Source organism: Lathamus discolor, chromosome 7 (assembly GCF_037157495.1).
Source record: "Lathamus discolor isolate bLatDis1 chromosome 7, bLatDis1.hap1, whole genome shotgun sequence".
Lineage (NCBI taxonomy): Eukaryota > Metazoa > Chordata > Aves > Psittaciformes > Psittacidae > Lathamus > Lathamus discolor.
In genome coordinates this window covers 9,671,199-9,691,752 of record NC_088890.1, presented here as the reverse complement: position 1 = coordinate 9,691,752, position 20,554 = coordinate 9,671,199, and the positions used below count along the sequence as shown (strand labels likewise).

Genomic DNA, 20,554 nt, shown 5'->3' with positions numbered 1-20,554 from the left:
CAGAGAAGATATTGGTCACAGAAATCTATTCCAAGAAATAACTGATTAAAATCAATCTAAAGACCCACCCTGAAAATACTATGCCCTTTGTCTTAACTGGGACTGCTCACATGATTTATAGCTGCTTATGTAAGTTTGGAGAGTGCCTAAATAAGATGTTTGTGTAATACTGGAGCCTGAGAAGGCTGCGAGGTACGAACAGCAACACAGCTGCACCACCTCACTTGAATACCCAAACGTCATCACTCTCACAAGAGACCATTAGGATGCCTCAATGCCACTGCCTCTACGGATTTCATTACAGTGACCATTCCTATCAAGCCTTTCAGAAATAAATAACTATGAAATGTCACATTTCACTAGAGAGAAAGGCAATAATGTCCAAAAATATGCTGGTTAATGGAGCTCCACTGTATTATGGGGAACTTGTGGAGGACGCAAGATATTCAAAAGGCTAAAAAGGAGAAATATAGTTGCTAGGTGAGGGTGATGGGACACTAAGGGGCATAAACCAGACCAAACCATGCATTTTTCACAGAATGCCCCCAGGAGGGTCAGTTCTAGCAAGGTCTCAGCTGGAACCCCGGAACAATGTGTATATGGCACACTGGTTTTCCCCTCATCATTCCCTTCTCCTCTAAAGGAGGCTAGAAAGGGAAAATAACTAGAGGGATTAGAGGCATAGGGAACATGACAAGGGAAAATCAGTTTCTGTAGCCTTGCTTCCTCTGGAAAAGATAAGGCCGACAAGAAATGGAAACAGTCTTCCGAAGTGTAAAATGCCCACTTTGCAGCAAAGACATAATCAGCCTTTTAATGTTGGCAGTAGTTAAGCAAATTAACAGTAGGAGACTGCAGAATCCTCACCACCGGACATCTACATCGAGCCAATAAAAAGACCCAGAAGCCCCTTTCCCACCATCACATGTACAGGATTTGTGAAGACACCAGACAAATTATTGGAAGCCCAGTAATTTAACAAAACTCGTTTGAGTTCCCAAACTCCATCTGATACTACTTTTACTATAGTTGTGAGGAATACAAATGACTGCACCTACAAAACTTTAGAGAGAAAAATATTTTCTTACTCATCTGACACTTTTGTGGATTTGTCTTGACCTTAACTGAAGACTGCCAGGTATCAGCCAACACCTTCAGACAAGATCACACATACCCTGAAAGTCTGGGGCAAAAGAAAGTAGTGTTGCAAATCCCAGCTACTCCAGAAAGCATAATATAGACCCCAAGATGAGATAGAAAATTATTCTTTGTCTTCTAAAATGAGTGTCCAGCTAGCTTTCTCTGGAAGCGGAGGATGATGGCTGCACACTGCAGACCTGCTGCACCATACCTGCTCATCTCACTGCCACAACTGCCTGCTCCAGCAGGCAGCCTCCTCACTGCTCCCTCTGCAGCAGAGAGCCCTTCCTAGGGAGCAGCAATGTTCTGAACCCTGTGACTTGGTTCATTCCTCCCCTGAAGCCTCAAGGGTACAAGAGAAAAAAGAAAATTCACTAAAAAAAACCCCGACTCTTTTGATGACAAAATACACAACTGCATTCATAAAAACATGACTCAGAGATCTGCAGACACAAAAATGGGTTAAACAAGCAATTGTCACCAGAAGGTTTTGCTTAATAAGGCAACTTCTGAATGCAGAGTCCATTCAGTGTAATATTAAATGTTCATCAAGCCATGAACCTGCAAAGTGTTAGGCATTTGCATAATCCTATATGCCAGCAACATGCTGAAGTCAACAGAGCTATTCAGATACATAACTGTTTCCAGGAGCATGTGATTCAAATTTTTATGCCTCACTTATTAACACTTACCTACACAAGGATGCTTGCTCAGGATCAGGAACTTAATTTATATCTGAAGGATTAAAACCTTACTCTCTGAACTTGAATGGAAAACCACTTGTCTGACAGTAAAAGTTAAGTTGCCAACAGCATAGATTAACGAATATGTGTGGTTCATGGGGAAAAAAAAGGCAATGATTCAGGTATACCTATTCAACTCTGGGACTGGGAGGCACAGACCATAGGAAAAAAGACTAGGTTGAGATGGCTAAAGGACTTGGCTTGTGAAACCAGACAGGGAAGAAGTAAATGCATTCTTCTGAAAGCAGTGAAGGTGATTTTGATTGAACTAGGCATGTTCTTCACACAAAGGCAGTCAACTATTTTAATAATTAACTACATAAGAGGAAAGAAGCATTTAACTCCAAACTGTCTTACAGTGGAATACTAAAAGCATGAGGAAAAAAGTTCTCTCCACTGCATGGCTGAAAAGACACACTGAACGTGCGCCTGATCTTTGATATGCTTTCACAAGGCCTGAAACCAGAATGCTCGTGTACAGGGGATGGCACCAGCCTCAGAGCCGGACAGCAATACGTCACCACAACAAGGAGCCATGTGAGTCTGGAAACTTCTGGGAGTCCCATGATCTCCCAGCACATCTCCTTGTGCAGTAAGGACATAAGACTGATTACTTCAGGGGTTTTAAAACAGATTCAACTTTGGTTCATGTTCATTTTAATTAGGGTAAGAACATTTTTGTACTCCTAGACTTTAATCCACTGGTCGCATGGCACAGTGCCACCACCATTAAGAACGCAAAGCAAGTGTACTTGACCTTCTACAGAAAAGTGCAAATGTTAGTACTTTGGTAAATCAGATCCTTTCCTGTGTCTTGTGGTGCGTTTTGTAATAAGGAGGGATAAGAAGATCCTGACTACATACTACATTGTCATTTATGCCCGTCTGTGGTGAAGTCATATGTTGTAATGGTATTTCTAGCACCCTGTCTTACTTGTTCCTCACACACCAAGGTACACTTTGAGGTGTGCAGGGAACTTGTATTGCAACAGTGCACAGTTATGACTGAAGCTACATCTGTAGAAGTGAAACTGAGCTATGACTTAACGACGAAGTCACAATAAAAGCCTTTCATCAAATCCACATTAATTTTTAGGCATTCAGATCCAATATTGCATAAGGAACTGACCCAAACCTGCAGTTAACTTGGCATCATCTATGGCCACTTGACATCCGTACCAGAGAACTGTGAGACTTTCAATAAGTGCTCACCTACAGGTTACTGAGAGCCTGAAACCTCAGATCCATCAGGTACAGAGCAGTATGAACTTACATCATCCCAATTATATTATTCCACAGCCACTGGATTTGTTACTTAACAGAGGAGAAAAGCAAGAAAAAAATGCTGTTGAAAGCTCAGAACACACTGAAATTGTACTTCAGTAAGTTTCAGGAAAGGAACTAAGTTCCACTAAAAATATACTCCAGACTGCCACTAAAGTATCCCTAAACTGCTCCTTTGGGGAAACATTTACAAATTAATAGCGAGGATGTTGTATACAAATACTTGGGTTTGTTATTTAGTACTACCTTCTAATCTCTGTCTCAAAAAGAGACAATTATGGAATTGTCATTAAAAGCTTAAAAAAAAGCTTTAAAAAAAACCCCAACCCAAACCCCAAAGACTATTTATGCTAAATACAGAATATGAATGTTTAGTGCTTCCTTATTAGATCTGTCATGTAAATAAAAAGGCTCAACCACTATTCCCACTGAAAAGGGCATGATATCCTGGTGCAGGACTTCACCTATTCACACAGGTCTCTCACTGCCTACTAAGACTTAACTGCAGCTGAAGAAGCTGTTATGGTCGGACAAGCTTCAGCTTAAGTGCAAACAGACGAGAAGGCTGCTTCCAGAAACCAAAGCTATAGATTTCAATTGAGACCCAGCTGTTCCATCTCACTTTCGTAACTTTTTCATCCATCCAGGGAAAATAAAGGGTGAGCTTTACATGGTCTAATTAAGGTTGTTTTACATGGTCTAATTCTCTTTCAGAGACCTGCACCTGAAATTGCTTGAAACCTGTAAAGCTCCTGTTAAGAACACTGGCAAACACTAAAAAGAAAACAGTCACAAAATAGGCAGTGGAAAGATTCAGCCCTGCTCATCTCACCCTGACAAACCACCACAGGGACCATCATGGGTTACAGACAGGGATACCAAACTGAATTTTCACAGTGCAAGTGTGCTGCCACATGCCTGGCATCCTGTTCTTGCTGGGGAGTGAGGAGGGGAGATAAAAAGCAGGGATCTTTCCCACTCTCCCAGGAATGCACTCCCTGAATGAAGTTAAAATTATTAAGGTATGCTTTCACTGCTGAGCAAAGAACAGCCTGTTCATATTTCTTTCACTGAAGCTTTAGCTTGAATTTAACCATTGTAGAGACACAAGAAACTGCTAATCTAAACTCGGGAAAGCATAAAATGGATGGTATTTTTTAGAAGGACTGAAAATCACATTTGACAAAAATGAATCATTCACATAAAGAAAAATATTTCAGCCAACAAAATGATCCTGCTTTTAAGGATCGTACTCTGGAACAATACTGGCTTGTCCTTTGGAATGTAAAGCTAAGAGCAATAACAAGGATTTGCATCTAACATGCTAAGGAAGCATAAAGAAGTGTATTCTCCATGCTCACATCTGTAACTAAATGAAGACCCTTCCCCTTGGTCTCACTCTGCAGAGAGCCTCAGTGAGTTCCAGAATGAGACCTGTCACCAGCAGAGCTGGTACTTCAAAAGTGAGATTGTGTAGGGCGTACAGTAATGCTTTGGAATGTTCAGTCCTCGTGCCTTCCTGTCAAATAATGCCATTTAGGATTTCCAGGTATTAGAAGACATAAAAATTGAATATGGCCTATTTAGAAGTATTCCTACCAGTACAAAATGTGTACTTGAGCCCAAGCTAAGCACAGACCGACACTACATCTTTCAAACTTCAGCAAGAAACACCTAATGAAAATATGCTCAATTCAAGTTGCCCATTAGCTAAGAGGTTTTGTTCTACATGTGAAAACCTTGCTCCTCACAATACTCACCCACTGGCAAATGTTTAATGTACCAGAGGCAAGACAGCAATATAACTCAAAGCCAGTAGTTCAAATATCTGGAAGGCTTAACTATAACACAACATACAGCAAAGATAAACAACATTCAAACTACCAAGTTTGCTATTGTGCCACTTCACAAAGAGCATCCATCAGCTGTTGCACCTTCCCACTTCCCCCATTTCTGCTTGTTTGGTTTTGAGAATTTGCAAAATACAACTACCCTTCCAAGAAAAAATTACTTCAGACACAGAATGAAGCAGAAATCTCATTTAGTTTAAGGCTAGCTTTATTGGTTTATAATCTATCCATTTCTAGCTCTCATGCCTGCCTTTTTCCACAGCAGAATAGTAATTACCTCATGTTCAAAAGTGTATTAAAACACAAAGCCAAAAACTGGAGCGTTTCAGTCACTTGGTTCTCTTGCTTTGCAAATATATGATTATTAACTCTTATAAAAATAGAGTAAGAGAGATGATATCTTTCTGGCATAAGTCAACTTCTATAAAATCCAGGCTGGTGATGAAATATACAGAATCACAGAATCACAGAATCCCAAGGGTTGGAAGGGACCTAAAAAGATCATCTAGTCCAACCCCCTTGCAAGAGCAGGGTAACCTACAGTACATCACACAGGAACTTGTCCAGGCGGGCCTTGAATATCTCCAGTGTAGGAGACTCCACAACCCCCCTGGGCAACCTGTTCCAGTGCTCTGTCACTCTTACAGTAAAGAAGTTCTTCCTGATGTTAACGTGGAACTTCCTATGTTCCAGTTTACACCCATTGCCCCTTGTCCTATCACTGGATATCACTGAAAAAAGCCTAGCTCCATCATCCTGACACCTACCCTTTACATATTTGTAAACATTGATGAGGTCACCCCTCAGTCTCCTCTTTTGCAAGCTAAAGAGACCCAGCTCCCTCAGCCTCTCCTCATAAGGGAGATGTTCCACTCCCTTAATCATCTTTGTGGCTCTGCGCTGGACTCCTTCAAGCAATTCCCTGTCCTTCTTGAACAGAGGGGCCCAGAACTGGACGCAATATTCCAGATGCGGCCTCACCAATGCTGAGTAGAGGGGGAGGAGAACCTCTCTTGACCTACTAACCACTCCCTTTCTAATGCACCCTAAGATCATCATACCATCTGCCTGTTCTTTGGTATGCTGGCCTGTGCCTTCCTGTGGTAAGTTTGCCAAAGCAGAGCCCTCATTTGACCTCCCGTGCCACTCAGCATCCTGCAGGACACAGTTCTACACTGAACAGAAAGGATAACTTTGATGAAAGTTGTAGATCTGCTTTACTTAACATTCTTCGGCACTTACCAACTTGAGCAAACTTTATTACCACTCAAAACCACCACATGACCAAGAAGTTTCCTGGGTGAAAGAAATTATCAGAGGAACAAATGATTTTGTTATAGATATATAATCATAACTAACATTAACATCCATTAAGGGACAAACACTCCATTAAAGAACTCTACTCTTGTTTTCAGTATTGGCAGTCCCATTTCTTCTTCCACTAAGGAACATGTTTTTCCAACTCATGCAACAAGCCACAGATGCCAAAACCGTAAGCCATAGCGTATTATCTCCTGTACTGCAGAAAACGATTGTGCCAACTGGCACCTCCAATATGGAGTTCAGGGAGCACAGAAAAAAGAGCAGACAATAATTTGATTGTACCACCACCAAAATTAATTGCAAGTCACTGTCTGTCTGCGGATAAAGAAACGATAGTCCACCACCTGCATGCTTGGAGCTGGCAGTCTCCAAAGATACGGAAAATATGACTGGGAAGGTGAAGACTAGCTATTTGCTTTTACAAAATTTCTCCAAAATGCTTTTAAACTGGATGTTTTTAACATGTTTGGTAGACTAGTTACTACCTAGAAAATTAACACTAGATCAGAGAATCATAGAATAGTTAGGGTTGGAAAGGACCTTAAGATCATCTAGTTCCAACCTCCCTGCCATATATTCCAGGCATTACACGAACAATTAAAATCCCATTAGAAGTATGTTAAATATCCTCCTACAGGAAGCACAGAATCATCAAAACCTAAGATTTCCCTCAATAAGAGGCTGCAATGGATCCTTATAGGAAACACTGAGAAAGTACACAGTTCCCTATGGTAATTAATTACAGTTCTCCCATTAAGTGCAGGTTTGTTTTAAAAATACAGACCTCATTACTGTTCCCTGTGCTAGTGCAGAGTAATTCACTCTGCTGCTGTTACCGCCTGGCCTGCTCCTGACCCCTCACAAACCAGCAGAGCCCCACAACATCCGCTGGGTACAGTTTCCAGCTCCACGCTCCCCCACCTCACTTGCAAGTCCTCCAGTTCTGGTAGCCACAGTTCCCTCATTCCTGCTTAAACATAATTCAGAGCCACAAATCCGTATTTTATAGTTTTTATTCAACTCAGTGAGAAACAGCCAGCTGAGATGTAATACTTCACAGGTAACGGAATTATGCAATGAGGTGGTTACCAAGGACTTTAGTTGATCCCTCATCTCATGATCCCTGACCCCTGCTCATCAGTCATATATAAATCTTGCAGATACCTGTGAGAGCGCTGTGGCTGCTTGCTCTTTGATACATGGCAGCAGCAGCAGATCATCACCAGAAGAGACTAGCATCTGCAATACATACAACCAAGTATTTTTTACTTTGCTTCCCCTCTCAAGGGGTCACTTGCAGGTACTACAAAATAAAAGGCACTTGTGAGCGTTCTTCCAGCAAACACCTTCCCAAAGCAATGCCTCCCTGGACAAGAAAGGCTCTATGATTACTTTCTCCAGTGAAGCGCTCTACCTCTGACACCAATGTAATCAAAACCTTACCAATGCTACTGTTAAAGCTCCTTTAAAATCCACTAGGTTTTCTAACCACACATTTTAGGAGAATTTCAAATGTTATTCTATCATTAATAAGGAATTTTAGGAGCTGTTACAACATACTGACCACATATGTATGCAATAGATAACAAATTGTGTCATAAATACTCTTTAAAAAGCAGACTACAAGAATTAAACACAATATGGTTCACATCATGCTGCTAAAATCCGCTACCAAAGTGGATGTGATATTCAAAGAGAGATCGCAGATCAAACCAGTGCCAGCTGCAAGGGTAAACTGTACTACTTTTGCAGACTCTACCAGTCTTTGTTCCTGTTTCTTTGTATAACTACACAGCCTTTCAGTTGATACCACACTACACTATTCCAAATTTCACTATAACTGCACACCTTCAGCACCCACACAGATCCCTGTATTTCCTCTCCATCTTCATGTATTTAATTTGGTTACTTCAGGAATCCTTGGACGGTTTCTTAGTATTTCTTTGTACAAAACCTTGCACAGCTAGACCCAAATCTTAATTACCACTATATAGTAGAAATAAGATGTTAAGATTTTAAAAACAAGAAGGTGCTCTTCTCTCTTCAAAAAGAAGTAAATCAAAACAGATGCTGCAATTCCAGCATGTTCAATTTGACGGAGATGTGAGTGACAACAATGCAACTTTAAATACAGTAAGATGAGATTCTCTTAGTTTTCCACAAAAATCAGTTCCCTCATTATTATTTTTTAAACATATATTCATATTCAAATATACTTTTGAACAATGATTTTCAACTGGTCAATTGACCCAGATTTTCAACTTGGAGCACCCAGGTATTATATACAGGGATCCAAAAATACTGACTAAATTGTAATGATTCTCTGGAGATTCTCCAAGAACCTGACTCTTCAGAGGCATTTGGTTCCCCTGCAGAAATGTGTAGTATTCCACAGACTGGAAACTACTACCTAAATCAGTCACTAGGACTTTACCACTCATATTCTACTTACTCATCAGAGGATGCTGAATGTGTCTCAAGTTCTTCCAGATCTCTCAAAATGTCTGAACTGGAGCTGAAAGGGAAAATAAAACAGATGTAAATTATTTCAGTCACAGACACAAGTTAGGGTGTTAGCAAATTCAGCTATCACTACTGCATCAACACTGGAAGAATCTGTGTGTGTAGACACATGCAGACATGTACACACACATACATATTTAACTACAAGTATGAGTTTAGCAATGTCAGTCAGACCTCTTCTCAAAGTTTCAAAGAAACCAATTCCACAGATGATTTGAGCCTGTAATTTAAATAAGAATTTTTGTCAAATTTCAATAAAACCTGAATTAAGTGAACATAATTCTTAGGTAAAATGTTGATAAATAACTTTTATTGCATGTTCAGGTTCCATGACATAAACTATTGCAAAGCTCTTAAGTATATGCCAAATTGCAGGGTTGCGGAAATCAACTAAACTGGGAAAATGGTGTTTTCTGGAAGCTATCCTTCAAAAAGATGCCTGTCAGCTCAGTCTGTACCTCATTACAGAAATGACATCACAAAGCATGTTACACAAACAGTTGAGAGAGATTCTACTGTAAACCATGGGACAAGCAGTTAGATACCAGTTCTCTTGGACTGACTTTAAAAGGTTTTACAATCAAATGAATGCTCTGTTTGTTAGAAGACAGCAGACATAAACTGTAAAAATACATTCCCCAAGTCATAACTTTATACACAGACTATATGTTTGTTCTAAACACATATTAAGGAAAACAACCCAAAAATACTCATTCTCACAGGACAGATTCCAGTGCGGCAAAGTGGAATCTTCATAATACGGATGATTGCTGAGGTTTATAAATGGCATTTCTGCCAAAAAAGTAAGCTTTAACAAACAACATGTCTCATACTAGAGAGGCTGTCTTTGTGTAGAAGACCCATGAAGTGGTTTAGTGGGCACTTCTTAAAGGTGGAGCCACATTTCCAGTCCCTGGGAGGATGGAAGGTGGAAACATCTCACTGCCCACTTCAGCCCCAGCACCCCTCAAAGGGTGGGCGCTATGGTCTGCTCCCCTCTTGTACCATTTCAGTATTGTCTTTGCTTTGCACTGGCCCTGTTGGAGTTACAAATCAAAAAGCAAGAACCGCTTTATACACCACTTCCATTCCCCAGGTGGAGGACAGCAGTCCAACATCATGGCTCTTTACCTGATTCACAGATTTTTGAGAACAGGAGTTCACAAAAACACTGAATATTCATAACACATTGCATCATTAGAGAGAAGATAATAATTCCTACAGGAGAAGGAATTTAAACCCCAGTGATGCTGTCAGGCAGCTGACAATGCTCAGGGTGCATTAAGAATGGTTTGGGTGCACCCTGATCATTCATGGAGAGCCCTCTGGGTATAAGAGCTCCTGCAGGCAGTCAGCTTGGCTGCTCCCGTTCAGCCAGTTTGTCACTGTCACCCTGGGCTCTCCCAGTCACACAGATGCGGTCGGTGGCTCCCAGTTCCCCAGCCTGCTGGCCAGCACATCCTGCACAGAGTGTTCTCCATGCCCAGTGCCTCTCACCAGCCTGGACCTCTCCCAGAGACACCAGCCAGCACGTCCTCACAGAGCATCACTTCCACCATCTGAAGATGCCCTGTGTTGAGTTAGGGTTCAGCCATAGAGATCTCCACACCCTCAATGTAATGGCATTACAAAACACTGGCTCCTAGGACATACCTGGAGGCTGAGAATCACATGCAAACATAGCTGGTTTTTTTTTTAACAAGCTTTTCTTAAATTAATAAATGGCATGCAACTCTTACAAGGTGACAGGATTGTCTCATCCATTACCATTTTGTCTCTTCCTGCTGCCTGTCCATCCCTCTGAAGAGGGATTTGTCAGATGTGACTGTGGTGATAATCACAGAACCACCAACAGGATTTGAAGGGTGAACAACACCAACAGATTGCATTAGAAAAACCTTTCAACACATGCACATTTAGTCATAAAAAGGAAAAAAAATACCAAAAATGTACATAAAGAACTGGTGCCATATGGTGAAAATTATTTTGAACAAAACGGAATTAGAAGTTTCATGTACAATTTTAGAAACTGATGATTTCCTGTGAATTTTCATGAACGGCTGCATAAATCTCCCAAATTACAAGCATTACCCAACAGAGCAGTTTTAATATGGAAACAAAGTCACCTGAAATTAAAAGCAGTGCCTGCACTTATAGGGGAAAAATGTTTCATCTTGCACCAATTACCAATACTACTGCTTCCAACAACCAGCAGAGCAGCAGGCACTGCCCAGAGCCCAGCCCCACACGTGAGTGCCTGCACAGAGCCGAAGAAGCCTTGGGATGCAGTCAAGGAGAAGGAAGAGGATCACTGTATCTTCCTCAAAGCATTGGTTCAGTACGGCTACAACCTGGTAACACAATTGACTGCTAATCTGTTTTTCTCTCTCTGAAGTCCATCAAAACCTCATTTTGGATACACAGACTGGATGCCAAGGAATGAGTTATTATATTTCTGAATCCTATTCCGATGTTCCAGTCACATTTAAAAAAAAAAAAAAAGAGGGGGACAACACAAGGGCCTATGTGCATGCTTTTAGTCCCCTAAAATAGAACAAGAACAGGTCTGATTCCCGAACATGATGTACTTGCTTGTGTTATTATCATTTATTACCAACTGCATTTGTCACAAGCAAAACAATAGCAGTGAAAAAAACTGGCTAATGCTCAGAACAATAATGCAAGTTCATAATTCACAAGTGTAATTCACAGTCTATGCCTACCAAATTATCTTAAAACAGAGCACAAAATGTCCTGGAGTGAGTTACCACCTTGGCCTATATGTGTAGACGCGAATGGGCTATCGACTCATGAGTGATCAGTCCCCCAGCAAATCAAACTAACTCCTGCGCTGTAATTGCCTTGAGAGACGGAGGATGTATGAATGTAACTGTGCAAAACCAAGCTGCAGGGTTATGAACTTTCCAGCTGTAGCTTGAAAGCCCTTCATTTTGGAATTTCTTCAAACAATCCATTGTTTCAAGCCAACCACTCTATGAAACAGTTTTCTGCATCTAGTCTCTCTAAATCAATTTCTTTTACAAAGACTGAGCAATTGTTTGATTTTGAGTTGAAGTGATTATATACCTGTCTTCCACATGCAGTGGAAACAAAACTGTTTGCAAATTAAAAACCAACCAACCAACCAAACCTCCTTAAATATGCCAGACAGTTAAACGATTACAAAAATCATTTTCAACTAAGCAAAAGGAATTTTGACCACCAACTGAATTCATACTTTAAAAGAAAACTCCTAAGCTCTTCCTATCATTGAATGAGTAGCCCTTAAACTGAAGAAAATTAACTAAATAAAGAAGGAACAGCTACCTCATTACAGATGTTGTTTCTATACATTTTAGCCTCCAGGGACCAAAGAGATCACAGAATTTAGAATAGTTTTATTCATTTCTTCAGTATTTTCTGACCACTCGATATCCCATAGATATATGGATATTGACCTATACTAAGGCCAGACAAATCAAAACACACCTTCAGACTTTATTCAGCCTCCAAGTCAGAAACAATTTCCCACAAGAGATTTTCTGTTCTGTTCTTTACTAAAGGTCATTGTTCTATCCTAAGATTTTACTTATCAGTTCCAGATGAGCACATTTTTATAGCAAAACCATTAAAGTTCTGAAACTTAACTGCTCAGGATGCAAGAGGCTGATAGAGCAGGTGACAGGATGTGAAGAGATTTCTTTTCCTGGACTTGCTCCTGTCTCCGTGTTGAGACAGTGCAGTAACCTCCAGTGACTTGGGCAACTCCCCAACTCTGCCTCACTTTTCTGCAGAGTTAGTTTCTCCTGAGCACTTATAGACAACCAAGAGTAAACTATTCCTTTCCTGACCATCATTTGGACTGGACTTCCAATCCCAACCCTTTCTTTTTATTAAGATAAACAGACCACCTTAAAATAGAGAGAAAAAGGCTGACGTAAGTGTGAATAACATGTCTCGTTCTAAAAATGAAAGGAGCAAATGTCTCTTTGAATTTGTTTATTTTAAAAGCAGATTAAGTTCCTTCTTGGCTTCACGGTGACCAGACAGGGTCCTTTAATCAGCCCATGCTGCTGTGCATTATGTACGGAGCTCTGGCACGTGCATTGTGCATTTTTTTTCCCTCAATGCTGACATTAGAAATGAATTACAGCTTGTCTCATTTTATCAATGTCATTTGAAGGTGAATGCCCAGCCACAAGGAGTGAGGGAAAATGGTTTTCTCCACCTTGCAATCCTGCTTCCCCTTTGACCTGCCTGTGATAAACAGTATGAGCTTGTTGCTGGAGTGTCTGTAAATCCTGTCTAACATCCAAGATTAACTGTTTACTACAAAGGCTTCCCTGGCTTCCCACTGCCTCCTCTTCAAACCATGCGCCCCCGGTACCACTGAGCTTCATCCTCCTCTCTTTGGAGGACAGCAAGTTTGCCAGCCTTGGACCTTCTCCACAACTCCCCACGGATGGCTCTCATCTACACTAAACCTTTTGAAAGCTTCACTATTTTTCTTGACTTTTTCTAGGCTTTCCTGGCTTCCAGTGGCCTCCTCTGGAGCTCGACAGTGTGCCCTTGAGGCTCTGCTTTTAGAAAAGGAAAAGATCTGCTAGATCCATCTTAACTGCTTTCCTTAGCAGTATGGCAAGTGATGTCCAGACCCCATGCCTCTAGACTAGGGACCAATGCCCAACTGAGTACATGCTACAATACAATCACTTTTCCCCATATGCATCTGAGGTTATCAGCTGTTGCTGTTTGAAATGATTTCTCCAGAACACTCTTTACCATGTCTCACAGTTCCTGGCCATTTGTTACAGCCCACATTTTTGGGGAGAAAGGTATGAATCAACAACACAGCAGATAAGTATCATCATCCTTCTAGAATGAACCCATATTTGAGGCCAAAAATCAAAGATAAAACACTCTTATCTAATGTCAGAATATACATCATCTCTGAGCCAAAGTAGTTTAAGATTTATTAAGTCAAAAATGTACTGAAAAAGGCAGTTATTCCCCTGATCAACACATTTTCATATACTTCGCTCATTTGACAGTGATGGCCAGCCTAAGGATCAGCACACTTTCTTTAAACTCAGCCTGAAGCCACTGCCAGGGAAGAGCTTGCACAGCTTTCCACTGTTCCGTCCTGTCAATTGACAAACTGATGTCTACCAAGAGGTTTTCAGAGGATTGCTGCCATCCAGTGAACTGCAAACTAACTGAAGCATAGCTCCCTATTTCTACCTCTCCTTCTGCTCATGAGCTAAACCCTAAACTCTGCAAAGCACATAAATCCAAGAATAAGTGACGAGCTAGATCCAGATTTTAGATCGTGATCAATAGCTCCTAAACTTAGTGCCAAGAAGCCCCATTTACTGCAAACGAGGCCCCTTACTCAGGCATCAATCTAACCCGGCAGAGGCTGCAGTCACTCTGTGCATTCCAATGGCAGAAAAATTTATGCAAGCTGTAGATATAGCACTTCTCCACCAGGATTTCAAAATTAAATCACTGTGTTTCAGTGTACACTTTAGTATCCCAAACAAGGCCAACAGTATACATTGTGTACTGTTGCAAGTCCTCCACTCTAGCCATCAAGAACAAACATTTTCTTCTAACAGAAAGTTTTAAAGAAAAATAATTTGTTTAAATACCTATTATCCCTATTATATAAAATGCTTTTAATAGAATATTTCCTCTACACAGTTCATTAACCAGCTTATCATTGTCCCTCCTAGCTTCTTTTCTAAGTTGCCTATTGTTTAAGTAGTTGCATAAAATTTGGCTTCAGTCCCAGAAAGTAAAAGGACACAACAGGACTATTTATATGGAGCACTAAAGCTCTGTGAAAGCTTTATGTATGACTTCATAGCTTTGAAAAATTATCCTTTAAAAGTCATAGCTTTGTTTTGGTGTTTATCGGTTGTGCACATTTTGCTCCCTTGGTGGGATCATCAATTTATGAAGAGACCAAACACATTTGGGTCAATATTATAATCTCTGTGCATGGCCCGTATCTTTTTGCCAGCAGGTGTAAAACCTTTCATTTTCTCAATTAAAGTATCAACTTCGAATAATATCAGTACAACAGTGATTACTGTACAATGTATGTATTTAGGACATTGATCAACTGCTCCTTAGAAAATATTGACACAAGACTGACAAAAGACAGAAGGCCTTGAGGAGGAGAAAAGAGTCCCTAATTTACTTGCAGCATCGTTTTACAGAGCAAACATTTCCAGATTTTGGTATATTCTATATACTGCTCAAAATCCTTTTTTTAATCCATCATAGCATCAGCCCTCCATTTAGAAATGCTTGCTTCATAAAAACACAGCAGATCTGGACTTCCAAATATATTTCAAGTTTTGACACTTCAATCTGAAAAACCTTTACCCTTGTCAAAGGATATCCTCTTATTATCAGAAATAAAATACAAGCCTCAGAAAATCATTACTTGGTACAATAGCACAATGCTACTTAAACCCTCAAAATCTAGATCTTTCTTTTTTGATCTGTGCTATATTTATTTTGCTACAATTAACAAAACATTAGCCCCATGGTAACCACAGAGTGACAAAATGCATCTCTTACTTTCATGCAGCTTATATGACTAAACCCACTTTCTCCAATCCCTGCAAATCTTGCCATAATTCAGGTCCATTTTGGCTGCACCAGGAACGTGCAAGCAGCACACTGAGTACAAACCACCATTCACCACCCAGAGGTCCGCAGCCTAAAGCTAGTCCACAGGCATGGCAGAATTTGACACATCCCAAAGGGCCAAGCAAAGAGCTGGATACTGCCCAGGACATCAGACTTTTGCAGAATAGGTATCAGGAACAGAAACAGTAAAGACAAAAAGCACATTTAATTCTTTCTCATAAGTGTCCCCCCACATCATCCCTCTCTTTTTGGAGCGGGGGCGATTCCTGTAACCTGATTCCCAGAAAACACAGGAAAACTTGGGAGTGCTGGTCAGAAAGGTACAGTGTGAAACAAGGAACAGTTGTCAGCCAAGAGGGGCCTCCCATGCATCATCACAAGGCATCATTTGTCACTTTAACTAAGCTTTCACTGTATTATTGCTGGTTTGACCTCTTCATGAGAAGAGTATAAAAACAGGGAGCTGGATGTAAAAGATGGCAATCCACAGTGCTTACTGCCCCAAGGAACACTCCAGAGCCTAACTGCCACTCAGTTGAGTCTAATCCACAACTGGAAGAGGAGGGGCACATACAACAAAAAACAACCAGACACACACACCACAAAGCCAAAAACCCCACCACTTCATTTAACTTCTTGAGCAGGGCAGCAGCTCTCTTTTAAGGTAAAGCAAACTGCCTTGTATGTAAAGAAAGATAAACGGAAAGCACACCACACAAACCAGGGATGTGCATAGAGGAGGAAAGTGAAGATCCCAGAGAGATTCTGAAAAAACAATTCTGCGCAGACTCGTCATTCTGTTCCTGTTGCACAGGAACTGAATTTAAGAGAAAACCACAGGGAGCTACTAAGCATGTGTTTATCTTATAGAAGGTCCAAGTATTTGCGATACATACTGATCTGTACAACTGGGGGACTCTGATTCAAGAAGTTTATGGAAATATTTCATTTGGAGAGAGTGAATGCACAAAAAGAAGGAACAAACACCTGCCCTGAGCCAGGCATAGTGTAAACAAATGCATACTTCCCAACAAAATCTGTCAACTCCGTTCATGAAAGCACGTTCAGATCATTAGTTACTGCCACATGCTAATACCCTCTAGCAAACTTCCTTACAGTCCCTTAGATACACTTTCATCCAGACTTTGGGTTGATATACACTGCTGTCTGCAGAAAGGAAAGGGTAAAGAATAAAAGTTTAATGTCAAAGGCCACTTAGAATCATTTAGAATGTCATCCACACACCACACTGGCAGTGAAACAGAGATTTAATGATATCTTGGATGAATCACAGACTGGTTTGGGATGGAAGGGACCTTAAAGCTCATCCAGTTCCAACCCCCCTGCCATGGGCAGGCACACCTTCCACGAGACCAGGTTGCTCCAAGCCCCATCCAACCTGGCCTTGAACACTGCCAGGGATGGGGCAGCCACAGATTCTCTGGGCACCCTGTGCCAGCATCTCAGCACCCTCGCAGGGAAGAACTTCCTTATATCTAATCTAAATCTCCCCTCTTTCAGTTTAAAGCCATTCCCCCTTGTCAAAAGCCTCTCTTCAGGCTTCTTGTCAGGCTGTTTAGGCACTGAAAGCTGCTCTAAAGTTCCCTGGAGCCTTCCCCAGGCTGAACAACCCCACCTCTCTCAGCCTGTCTCCATAGCAGAGATGCTCCAGCTCTCAGCATCTTTGTGGCCTTCTCTGGACTTGCTCCAACAGTTCCACGTCCTTCTTGTGTTGGAGGACACTACTCCAGATGGGGTCTCACCAGAATGGAGTAGAAGGGGAGAATCATCTCCTTAGACCTGCTGATCATGCTGCTTGTGATGCAGCCCAAAACATGGGTGGTTTCTGGGGTGCAAGCACACACTGCCACATCATGTTGAGCTCCTAATCAACCAATACTCCCAAGTCTTTCTCCTCAGTGCTGCTCTCAATGAGCTAATACAATGATGAGCTAATACAAGCCCTTTCTACCACCCAGGAACTCACGCTTTAAGATTAAAACTCCAAATTTTCCAAGGTCCTTAGTACCAAAAGGTTAATTCGCAATTAAAAAAGAAAATAATTATTCAGTAAAATAAAGGAAGAACAGGAATACTTGCTTAAATTCAGAATGAAGAGCCAAGCTGAATGTGTTTATTTTGTAGAACTAAAATAACAATCAGAGCTCTAGGGCAACTGCAACAGCAGGCACAGGGAGGATAAAGCAGCCCCATCTATCATCCCTGTGCCTGTCAAACATGACATCTTGCACAGATCTGCACGAGCTGGGCCTGTATTAGCCCCAGGGAAGAGCTTCTGCCTGGGTTCCTGCCCACCACCACTACACAAACCAAATGTCACAATTCCTCAGAACTGCCTGTCAGCACCAGACCGGCCATGGCCCAAGATGCAAACCAGAAAACTAAGGCTTCAGGCATATAAAACAGAGTCACAGGGCCAGCTTCTTCCCTTCTAAGTGAGCCCGGAAGAGTTGTTTTCCCTGGCCCATTTCATTCTTCAGCTGAGATCCTGAGTGGAGCAGCTTCAAGTCACAACCCAGAAGAACAGTGCAAGCCTGCAAGCCCCTTTTAAGGGGTGCATCTACCTCCCCCTTCAGTTCAGGGCTTAGTTCTTGGTCCACTTTTAAAAGGGCTTCAGTGTTTAAAATCAGGAAGCAAGTCTCTTCAAGAGCACTGGACCCTATTTTAAAAGTAAAGAAATTACCGAGATAACAGTTACCTGCATCAAAGGGAAGCAAAAACTATCATCATTTACATGACATCCTGAGAAACCTAGATAAAACTAGTGCATCAGTAATCTTAATCGGTTTGTTACGTATTAGATAGCAAATACAATGATATGGTACGTTTCTCAATTTTACAGTAACAATTCAGGCAGAAAGGCACACACAGGAAAGGGAAAGAGAAAGGATGGGGAAAGGCTATCAGGAGGGGAATGACTTTATTGGTATAATGCAAGTGTGAAGCTAAACAAAAATATAATGATACTTTGCCACAAAGACCCTTTCTGTCTCCACATAAATTATCTGCCCAGCCACCATACTGCTGTTTATAGACAGATGTTTAATATATGCTCTCATTTAGTTCAAGTAACTGGAAACAGGCAGCAAAACCTGATCATGTAAAGCAAAGACATTTAACATTTGGTGCTCTATAATCCCCCTGAGCTGATCTCCTCTTCCCTGTGTCTTCCTAGGCTTTCATTCACTGCTTAATATCTGCCTCTGTGAAATGCAGTATCTTTAATCTCCATGCTGACTGTGAACCAAAATGAATTGAAAATTTGTTTCTGTTAAACTTTGACAACTAAATTGTTCTTTTACTAAACAATGATGAAGCCAAGTACTGTATTATTCTTAATATTTCCAGAAAAGGGAAGAGGCACATACTATTGGTGTAATGGATGGGAAATGAAGAAATGTTACTACTAGCCCAGCAGTTGTCCTTCAGTTACTTCCTCTGATTATCTCCCACTTCTAAACATAGGAAACCTTTTTACTCCTAGTACTGCAGGCCTACAAAGGGTGCCTTCTCCAGTCATTGCTGTTATCAACAAGACAGCAAGATTATGTTCAAGATCAGCTTTTTTGCTTTTAGACACACATCAAAAGTCAGTTATTCTGTATTTGTTTTCAATTGCTTCTTCACTTTTCCTCCAGCAGCTGGGGCCGCAGCAGCCAGTACTGCAATAGGATGTTTATCTCAATCACCATTGCCATCTTTGACAATTGAGTAGATAGCAAATTATGATCCATAAAGTAAATATCTAAACAGATACAAATGCTACCTTCAAAAACCAGATAGACCTTATCAGCAGTAACAGCTGAGTCTCCTTCCAAGAAAATTCTCTTTGAACTGTCAATAGGATACATTACTTACAAAGCCTTCCTTGATCCTTCCTTCTCTGAAACCAAGTAAGGCAATTTCAGGAGACAAATGTAAATGCATGAAGGAAAAGAAGTGAATGGCTGTCAGGACTTCAAGGTTCAGTGGCATTCTACCACTGACTGCAAACAATGGGGCATTTAAACACTATTTCTTACAGCAATACTCCACTTAAAAAGCTATTAAAATACTTTAGGTTAGATCGATATTTGGACCTCTCTAAATAAAACTTCAAACAGAAGGGAAGATGATGGAGTGGAAGAAAAACACCAAATGGTCTCCTCATTCCACAGACATTCCACTCAGTGTTACACTATCACTCCTCTATCAAGACATGACAAAACTATTAAGTGAACTGTGAATGTATTTCAGCTCCAACCCTCAAGCAACTAAACAGCCAGAAACATAGAGGAGAATGAATCAGCAACCACAGCTTAGAAACCCATCCTATGAAGTAGGATACATCTATTGCTTGAGGTTACTGGCAAAGCTTTTCCATGTTTGGTCAAATCTGGTACGAACCAGGGAGAAGAGACTCTTCTTCACTAACCTGCTTGTTGATTCAGATGGCAGCGAGAATGTAGGAGAGTCTGATCTCTGGCCTCCCTCCAAGGAAGGAAATTCACTTCTTTTGTTATCAGGAGTATCTGGTTTGAGTACCTGGTCTTTTCCAAGGGCAAAACCTGTGTGATGCTCTTCCCTATGTTCTACCAAGAAAAAAAGGCAGAGATTAGCAAGAATGACAAAGCAAAATACTATTATTTAAAATTCTGCAGCGTTGAGATAGATGTTAATAAAAAAATTGAAGTTTTATTATTTATTTAAATACCAACGTTCCATTCCCACCTACTTGCTTCCCAAACCTCTCAGTTTCAAAGGTTTAATTTCTTCTCCTAGGCAGTAAAAAAACCCCAAATCAATAAAACCAAACCCTACCCTCTAAGAACCAGAGACTGAAACAGAAACATTTCATTGTTATGAGCTTCAAACACAAACAAGGAGAGAAATGAAGGGTAAGGATATTTGCCACATTTCCTAAGATCAAACTGCATTTCGGAAATTAGCAAACACTTAACACAGCGCTGCTCGCTGCCTCTTGCTACCAGTTCACTTCATCCAGTGCATGAGGGAGCTTGTTCACTT

General features: G+C 40.9%; 1 protein-coding gene across 1 annotated transcript in view; it reads right to left on the bottom strand.

The window, feature by feature from the left end:
- Nucleotides 1-20,554, bottom strand: part of RAD18 (RAD18 E3 ubiquitin protein ligase) — a 57,324-nt gene that overhangs the window by 5,302 nt on the left and 31,468 nt on the right. Inside the window, exons 11-12 of the mRNA XM_065687448.1 lie at nucleotides 19,962-20,118; nucleotides 8,793-8,855 (exon numbers count right to left, since the gene is read on the bottom strand). Coding sequence (XP_065543520.1) covers nucleotides 8,793-8,855; nucleotides 19,962-20,118 — 220 coding nt within the window. The remainder of the gene's footprint in view (nucleotides 1-8,792; nucleotides 8,856-19,961; nucleotides 20,119-20,554) is intronic.